The following is a 9,537-nucleotide window of genomic DNA, read 5'->3' on the forward strand; positions in this document are numbered from 1 at the left end:
GGTCAGCTGAGCGTGCCAGCCCTCAGCAGTGACCGTCCTCCTTTCCCAACCCGGAGCTGGTGGCTCAGCTGTGTCTGGGACATGAACTGTGTCTCACTGGAGCCAGGAGCTGTTGTGTGGGGCTRCGTGGACACTGCAGAGGGAAGTTGCTGAACTTCCTCAGCACTGAGCTGCTGCTGGTGGCGTCACACATGAGCAGAAAAGGAACAGTTTGCCCACTGCCCTCAACACCACTGCCCCTTCCCAGCAGCTGTGATTCCCAAGTTAGCCTCCCCTGCCTGTTGCTGTGGGAGGTGCTCCCCTGCCAGCACCCCACATGGCCCTGCAGCAGGCTGAGCATTGCTGCCCTGCCCTTGGMTATGGCTCCAGGGGGGCGGGGGTCCCACATTCCTTTTGGCACCCAYGGCACAGGAAGGATATCACCACATGCTGCCTGCAGGTCTCACAGCCGGCCCCTCTGGCTTGCTTGGGCACCCCAATTCGGGGTGGCTGCTCTGCCCTGCAGAGGACGCTCAGCACCCACCATGGCATTGGCATCTGCCTTTTATTGACTGCGRGGGGAGAGTTGGGGGTCGGGCATGGGGCTGACCCTGCCTCAGGAGTCGTTCTTGGAGGGGGAACCCAGGGGCACCAGGTRAGTTTTGGGATTAGTGGGACACTGTGAGAGGCTCGGGGAGGGGAGAGGGGACTGGGCTCAGCACCGCTTGAGCACCTGGTGATGGTGCTGTGGTTCCACCAGCCACCTCTGCCCATGGCCACGGGAGCCCCTCCCTGATCCTGCCCTGGCTCATTCTCCCYAGTGCTCACTGCCCTGTACCTCAGCTGCGGTGGTTTCCGCACCCTGCTGTGCTTTGGCAGCCACGGGAGGATGGAGGATCTGTGTGTGTCCCCAGCAATCCACCCCTGGGAATCCTGGGCTGGGCCGCAGCCACACCGCCGGCAGCCGGAGAGGTGGCACTGTCCCCTCCTTGCACAGGATGGGCAGCTGAACCAGAGAGGGACAGCTGGGGATGGGACCCACGGTCCCCTGGGGGAATGAGGCAGGGGTGACAGCAGCCGCACCGGGCTGGGCAGGGGACAGGGCTGGGGGCGATGGCAGCGCGGGGACCGTGGCGCTGCCACCCCACGCCTGGCTCTATAGGTCCGAGACCTCCCCTGAGTAGGCGCTGGGGTCCTCGTCCGACCGAGTGATCACCTTGAACTGCCGCCGCAGGAAGCCCCCGTAGCGCTTCTGATTGTCCCACTTGAGCTTGGGCCGGATGCGCCGCATGAAGCCGCCGTAGCGCTTGTGCAGCTCCTGCCCCTCGCCCGTGGCCCCCGTGGGCTCCTCGTCGCCGTCACCTGCCGGCCCCGGGTAGTCCTCGGGAGCCGCTCGCTCCCCCGGCTTGCGGCTGAAGCTCCCGAATTTCTTGCTGAGGCCGCCCTTGCTGTGAGCGTTCTCGCGGAGCAGGGACAGCAGCTTCGCCTTGGACATCATCTTCATGAAGCCCCCGTAGCGCTTGGCCGGCGCCAGCGGCAGCTCYGCAGGGCCCGGGTCCTGCTCCGGCTCCGCCTCATCCTCCTCTGCCTCCCGTGGGGACGGCTCTGTCCCTTCRGCCAGGGCCACCAGCGGGGCCAGGAGCGTCAGCGCCTTCCTGCACATCTCCCACTCGGGGCCGGGTGGCATGGAGCCCTGGCATTCCCACAGGCACATCTGCAAGACAGCRGCCACAGTGGCCCCAGGTGCTTGGGGTGACCCCCTGCCTTCCTCCCTCCCCACCCTGGGGGTGTTCCCCTCCCAAGCCCAGGGGTCTGTGCCCACCGTGCTGCTCAGATCACTGAGAAGCTGAAGTTTGTTCATCCCCAGCACCCTGGGGTGCCCATGACCACCACACCAGCTACCACCCAGCTTTGCCACCGTGCCCTCGTGACACTCCACTGCTGTGGCCCCCTGGCTCATGTCCCTGCGGGGCTGGCACTCACCAGGGGCTGGACACTGCTCTCGGCACCGCGGGTCTGGGCTGCGCAGAGGGAGCACTGGGTGACACAGTCAGCAGATGCCACCACGGACAGGGACAGGCAGAGTGCCAGTGCCAGTGCCCACCTTGCCATCTCGCCCTGCAGACGCTGCCTGGAGAGGGGGAGACAGCACAGAGCCYGTCACTGACCCTGTGCCAGCTCTGGGGGCCCCATCACCACTCCACAGGCACTGGGCACCCACACCTCCACCTGTGAGCTGCTCCTGTGGACATGGACAGGGACCTGTGCCCGTTCCCATGGGACTCACCTCTGGCTGSTGCTCCTGGCAAGGACACCACGGGATGGGATCCCTTACCCTGCCTGCAGCCTGTCCTTGGTGCAAGCCCTGAACCATACCCAGTCCCTGGGGGCCACCAAGTCACTGTGGGCAGGACACCATCGCAGCCCATCTCATCCTGATTCCATTCCATCTATCATCTCMATTTCTCTTACCATACCATTAGAAAGAAAAGTCCCTTTTCTCCCTGGCATTGAGTTTCTCCGCTATATTGTGATTGTCTGCGTGGCGCAGGGGGATGAATCACCAACTCTTCCCCTTGGCCTTGGGGAAAAGAACCACAGCAAACAGAGCTGTGGTRGGAGGTGGATGGGGTGATGCCATGGCCCACTGTGGGCTCATCCCAGGCTGCTGTAGCCCACACCAGTGCAGCCTCATCTCCCTTCCCTCCCACCTACCAAGTCTGCTGGGCTGGTGCATCAGGAGAGGGTGGGAAAGTGGATTTTGTGTTCAAGCCTACCTGCAAACCACGAGCACCATCCTCCAGCCGTTAGGGAGCCGTGATGGAGCCTCTGGCCTCTGCAGATGAGGACACTGTGCTCAGCTGGGAGAGGGGCTCTGCAGGTGGCAGTGCTCAGCCAGACCCCGAGTTGGAGGGGCAAGACCCAGAGGCTGGAGGGGCCAGTGCCACAGGATCACAGTGCCACAGGATCACAGTGCCACCAGGACCATGATAGCCCCGGAAAAAGAGCCAGCCCCAAAGGGGTGCACTGGCTGTGAGCTCCTGCCTGCCTCTGTTGCTGCTTTTATCTAGGGTGGGAAGGCATGACCCAGAGGGATCTGTTACACATTAATGACGCATATTAGAGACTATTGTGTTCTCCAGCAGTAGCTGCTAATGTACTGTAATTGGTACTGATGAAGAAATGTTAATGCCACAGTATTAATTCATGCTAGATTAAAATTTAATTTGAATTATCTGCACCATCGTGTGCTGAGCTGTCTGCATTCCTCGGCTGCACGGCCACCAGCTCCGTGCATCCCCCCCGGTGCCCTGGCAGCACGGCAGGGACCAGAGTGGCAGCTGCCCAGGACGGCAGGGGCACGGTGGGACCTCAGCCAGCCCTCGCCGCTGAGACACCAGGACAGTCCCTGATTGCCTCGGGCCACCGAGACACCACCGAGGAGCGAGGACACGCCAGCTGCACAGGTAGGTGCCAGCTGCAGCACTGGGGGGAAGGAAGCTCCCAAGAAGAACTGAYGGCTGCTTCTCAGCAGCTCCACCGGGAACCTTTCCCCCTCCTTTTCCCACTCCCTTCCCCTCCCTTGGCCCTGCCGTGCTCCTCTGCTGCCGGTATCCCCGCGGGTGCCGCCAGAGCAGCGCACAGGGACCGCACCGGGAATGTTCCCGTGCTGGGAACAAGCTGCCAGTTTGTCTGACACGGCACAGTTCAGAGCTCTGGCATTCTGAGCACCGTGTGTCCCATCCCTGTCACCCTCCTGCAGACGGAGGATTTCATGGCACTGGGGAGCTGCAGTTCTCCGAGCACAGCGTGGCCAAGGACAGCTTGAGACACCTCAAATGTACCGTGTCCAGGTGGGGTCACAAATGTCCCGGCAGTGCTCTGCCTGTTCCTGGGGCTGGGGATGAGGAGGACTGGRAAAACGGGAGCAGGAAAAAGGGGASAAAACAAAGGGCTTTGGACAAAAAAAGGAAAGAAGCAGCGGGGAGGAAAAAGCGGAAAGAACACAAAGGGAGAAAGAAAAGCRGAGTTTGAGCTCAATCCTGCGTTACCTGGAGGAGCTCAAGGCTACGGAGTCATCCCTCCTGCAGGAACACCTCGGAAGGATCGTGGCAGGGTCTGGCAATGCCAGCATTGAGTTCCCGTCTCTGTGACACTCTCAGCACATTCTACATGTGCTGGGTGCCTACCGATGTCCCCTCCTCCCCGTCCCATTTCCACCTGAGACTTCAAAGACCAGGCTTTGCTTTGGAAAACCCCCAAGCTGCATCCATGCACCCCAGGGGCCAGTTACAGACCTGATGACCCGAGGAGGGATGGGAATCAGGACTGTGTGTGCTGGACAGCAGAGCTGACCCCATCTTGATTAACCTATGATTATATYTAATGAAGGACGTGAGCAGCTCTCCCAGACTGAGCAGATCCCTCCTCCCACACAAGTCCAGCTCCACAGGTCTAGATCCTGCACGTTTTTCTGGTGGAGAAGAATAAGCGACCTTCCAGCAGCTGATTTCCTCACCTCTAAAAATTTCCTGGAAACACCGTCAGGACAAGGCTTCTCAAAAAAGGTGGTAACTTTTGGAATAGAATCACTCAAAACTCAGCACTGCAGCCACCACTGCTGCTTGAGCCAAGAAGGGGGAGAGAAATCCCCCCTCCCCATCCTCTCTGCCCACTCCCTTTGCCCCTCCAAGCCCTGGGTGATCCTTTTGTCAGGATGGCAGGCATGGCATCAGCACAAAAACCCCAGCAGAGCTCTGGAGAGCCGTTCATGGGCTATGAAACTGTTCAAGGGACGAGAGGGACCTGCAGCCAGGTGGGAGCCCCCCAAAATAACACAAATCCARCCACGAGCCGCTCTCAGCACTGCGGCTCAGGGGGTGTTTTTTAAACAGTCGCTTTTTGGGGAGCGAGAGCGAATCCCTGGCTGTGCCCACACAATGGAAGGGGATGACAACCCCAGCAGCCCTACCTGCCGCTGCTCCCCGTCCCGCCGAGCACCCGCTTCGCCAAGTCAGGACGGGTTGTAGGTGATGGGTGTCCCTCTATGCGCATCAGGCTGAGCCAGTCATCGGTGGCAAAGCCACACTGGCGGGTGGCTCCAAGATGCTGCCCGGATTGTCCACCGGACTCGCTGCCCGCTGGCTCCCACCCCGCTTTTATGGCCACGGAGTCTCCTCCTGCGGCGGGGCCCGGCTGTGCGCGGCAGCAGAGCCAATCGGGGCGAGGGAAGCTGTGAATAATCAGCCCCGCAGCATCCCCGCCACCTCCCGAGCAGGCTCGCCCGCACCGCCGAGGCCTCCCCGCAGCCCCCCGGCTGCTCCGGGGACTGGGGTGCACATCCCACCGCTGCGGATGCATCACTCGGGGACTTACGTCGTGCCCAGCCTTGGTCCTYGGGGCTGAAATGCGTGTCCCAAACAAGGAAAGTGGCAGGGGAGCGGGATGGAGTCTGYCTGTCTTCCCACACAGCTGCGTGCCAGAAGGGTTTGGCTGTGTGAATTTCCCTGGACACCAAATCCAAATCCTGCCCAAAAAGGATAGGGGCGGGGAGGGAAGGTGAAGCCCTGACYTCCCCCCACCTTGCTCCTCAGGTTGGGGAGAGGCACTGTCCTTGTGGAGGTGCCCGAGAGAGAAGTGAGCCCMTCCAAAGCTGCAGGGAAGGGAGAGAGGGTCTTCATGCCCTGGGAAAGGGATGTCCCAACCCACCCAGCYTGGCTGTGTCAGGTGAAAAAGCTTTTCTATGGAAACTCTCAGGATTCAGACCACTGGGCTTCCCCCCAAGCCCACATCTCCCTGAATCTCCTCCTCATGATGGCAAACCCAGAGATGAGCCAAAGGGGCAGGGGGAGCTAGGTGTGGGGACAAAGACACCCCCACTTTCCCCACTCAGCCCTGATTCCTGCYCTCACACATTCCCAAGTCTGATTTGGGGGTGAGAGAGAACAGCACTGTGGCAATGACAAGTACCCCCCGAGCCCATGCACCACTGTCCCACTGCACCATGTCASGACAGAGGAGTGGGACCAGGGTCCGAGGTGCAGACCCCACAGGACATCCTGCCCCGGCCCCCACACGCTGGTGGGCACAGACACATCCCCTGAGCCGCCGGCAGCGCAGCCAGTCCTCTTGCCTTGAAGAAGGAGCTATTTTTATCGGAGCTCAAGAGGGATGTATCCCGGCAACCTACCATTCTCCCAGCTCGAACACCAGCTGCTGGACCTGGTGCCCCCTTGCTMAGCCCCCCCAGCACTAGTGGGGGAAGTGGGGGCCATGGACAAGGCTGGGACCCTCTGCTGGGCACCCAGCAGYCACGGCAGCCTGTGCCTGTCAGGGGTGCCGGTCAGGGGTGCYGGTCAGCTCCATTGGCATCCACGTTCACTCCCTGAGAAGTGGGTGGGACGCCACTGTTTTTATTTGGTGGCTGATTTTAACTCACCTAGGCTGGGGCTGTGCCAGCACAGAGGGACCAAGGGAGCAGGGCATGGGGTGGGGGACAAGGGCAGAGCATCCTGCATCCCCTTCAGGGCCAGCGGAGGAACCCATCCCTGGTGCTGGAGAAAAGGGGGATGGAGCTGAGTCCTCGCCGGGGCAGGGGGAAGTCACGCACCCCCCTCGCACTGCCGAGGTGTGCTGGGCTTTGCAGGCACAGAACAAAGCTGAGAAAAACAGAACGCAGCTGCAAACGACCACAACACCCTGGGCTCGGGACTCGGGCAGCCCTCGGGCAGGTTAACCCTTGCTGCTGAYGGCCGTGCCAGCACCACAGACGCGGTGGGGTGGAGCATTTCTGCAACGAACCCATTATTTTTATATAAATATGTATATATGTATATATGCACCCAGCGGCCTGGGGTGCAGCCTCCTCCCCGCACAGGGTAATTGCACACAAGGGAGAGGTGTTAAGAGATCGAGCAAACCCCAAAGACGCAGAGGCACAACTCGTTTGGAATAAGGTTCCTTCCCTGTGCTGCGGGTCGAGTTACTCCTGTCCCCAGAGCCAAGTACCACAGATATTCTGAGCTGGGTAAGGGGGTCCTCCATGGGTCCAGGGCGTTGGGGGTGGGCTGTGGGGTGTGACAGGGTCCCCCGGGAGAGGAGCTGGGAGCCAGCCCACCCACCAGCAACTCTACTTAATATTCATCTGTCTCTTCCTAATGGGAAAGTGTCTCTGAGTCACACTGACATTTCCCTGGGACAATGGTAATTAAGTACCTGGGTAAGTGAAATGTGCGGTAATAGAAAAGTTAACTTTTCTTAACTGCATGAGTGAAAGGCGCGTTCGGCGAGGAGGGGGCCGAGCGTGCCAGGCACCCGCGGAAGCAGGTGGGAGTTAATGCCAGCTCACGTCACACGGCGCTGCCACTCTGTCCCTGCGTTCCCAGCCCCCTCCCTCCCGAAGGACTCCCCCCAGGACCAGACAGGGCTCCCCATTCCGGGATGGGGTAACTCGTCCTTGCAGGTGGGACAAGCTCTGCCAGCCGCYGGGGCTGTCCCCAAGCAGAGGGACAGCGACCCAGAGCTGCCGGCSGGAGCATCCCCAGGAAGGCGGCCACTACGGAGGGGAACCTCCAGCACGGTCAGCTTTATCCCTTTTCAGGAAGAGGGCTTTTCCAGAAACTCCTAAAACGTTTCTCGTTTGCATTCCTGCCCGGCCCTACCGTACACAGGAAAGGGGAGGTGTTCAAACGCATTTTGTGAGATCTGGGGAGAAACGCCGCGTGGGCGAAGTCCGGGGGTCCACTCCAAACCGCCYGCGGGAGCTGTGCAAGCTCTGATTGAACGTGACCGCACCGGAGCGAACCTCCGGCGATTGCACCGGCAAAGGGAGCACCGGAGCAGGGGGCGCTGCCCAAGCGGGCACACGGTGACCTCCCTGCGTGGGCAGGCGGCACAAGTGCCACTCGACGGCGCTAAAAGAAGCGGGCGCTCACGTAAACACGGCCAGTCACGCCGCTGCCACCGTCCCCGCGGCTCCAGGCTGCCGGAGCGGCACCGGGGACACGGGGCTGCGGCACGGCCCCCGCAGCCCCCCGGGGGCGAAGTGGCTGCATTTAAAAACAAATTGAGGTCAAACTGCTTGCAGGAGCTGTGGCCAGCGCTGTGACACCGCGGGGCTCCGGTGGCTCCGGGGGTCGCMGTCCCTTCCCTGAGTGACGCAGCCGGGAGGTGCTGGGACTGCGTGATGGCAGCGGCACATGGCTTAGCAGTGGGTCAAGAAAACAGGGAATTTTGAGAGGTCCTCCATGAACCGGCTCTGCAAACGCCGCTTTTTACTGGCCGCAGTGCCCGCTGCCAACGGCACCGCGCGGAGGGCAGGGAAAAGCGGGACGGGTGGCTTGAAAAGTAGCTGTGGCGAGGTTGGATTGCCATTCCCTCCCCAAATCCACGGGGAGCGAGAATGCGGAGTGCAAAGCCCCGAGCCCGGGTGGCTGCCAGCCACAAGCAGCGCCAGGACCGGGATGAGATCCCCGGGCAGCCCCGAGTGGACGGATACTCGTGAAGCCCACGGCCCGGGGGGTGAAGAGCAATTTGGGGACCGTGCATTAGACAGGGAYCTCTGTGATTCACCCCACCTGCTGGCAGGAGAAATGCCGCCCGGCCAGCCCCGCGGGGACACGGCCATCCCGGGGCGACACACTGAGGCCCCGCGGTCCCCGACCCCGACCCCGCCGCCTCTCCGAGTCCCGGCGTAGGGCGGTCGCTCTTGATGGCCAGTGCACGTCCCGCCACACGGACACCCGGTGGGTGCCCCGCAGCCCCACACCAGCCTGGGGTGCCCCAAAAACCCTCAGTCCCGGCTCGCAGGGCAGCGGGGCGATGCCTCCCGGGACAGCCGCCACTTTTCTCGGGGAACTTTAAGCAAGAAACTCCCTGGTGATCCCCGAGAGCGGTCTTGGACCGTCACTCTCGGGGTGCGCGCGGCGCCCGGGAGAGACCCCGAACGCTACCGGAGCTGTGAAACCGACCCAGAGCCGCGTGTCCGCCTTTCCCAGGGCGGCTGCACAGGGCCAGTGCGCCGAACGTTCAGCACCGCGCGGCAACTGCCGGCGTAACGGAGCTCGCAGATTTATTGTATCCCGGGAATCTATTGGGTCCCGGGAATTTATTGGGTCCTGGGGCACCACCCCCTCCCCGGRGAATCACCTCCCCGCCGGGGGATCACCTCCACCTTGCGCACCGCCCCCGTTCCCGGTGCACTGAGCTACCACCGGCGCACCGCGTCTCGGGGCATCGCTCTCATAACGGCATCACACACAGCCCCTCCCGGTGCACCGCGTCTCGGGGCATCACTCTCATAACGGCATCACACACAGCCCCTCCCGGTGCACCGGACTCTCTGCACCGCATGGCTACCGCCGGTGCACGGCTCCCCGCGACCCACCCCGGGGCATCCCGCCCTCGCGGGGTGGTGGGAGGGGGCTGGTGGGGGCGGGTCACCCCCCGCCGTTACATAAGGGGTTACGTCAGGGCGCGCGGTCCTGCTCTTATCCCACCGCCGCCGCCGCCGCTCCCCCGCCCCGCCCGCGCACACACCGCCGCCGCGCAGCGCCCGGC

General features: G+C 62.3%; 1 protein-coding gene across 1 annotated transcript; it reads right to left on the minus strand.

Annotated features, from left to right (window-relative positions):
• Positions 1-537: 537 nt before the first annotated feature.
• On the minus strand, positions 538-5,340 carry PDYN (prodynorphin). The gene is made up of 3 exons (XM_057366063.1): positions 4,952-5,340; positions 1,963-2,110; positions 538-1,693 (listed from the first exon to the last, which is right to left on the minus strand). Exons 1-3 carry the CDS (start codon positions 5,338-5,340, stop codon positions 1,136-1,138), a joined length of 1,095 nt encoding a protein of 364 aa, XP_057222046.1. The 3' UTR covers positions 538-1,135.
• Between the last annotated feature and the right edge of the window lie 4,197 nt (positions 5,341-9,537).

Source organism: Malurus melanocephalus, unplaced genomic scaffold (assembly GCF_030028575.1).
Source record: "Malurus melanocephalus ecotype Western Australia unplaced genomic scaffold, MMel_1.1 scaffold_59, whole genome shotgun sequence".
NCBI classification, from domain to species: Eukaryota; Metazoa; Chordata; class Aves; order Passeriformes; family Maluridae; genus Malurus; species Malurus melanocephalus.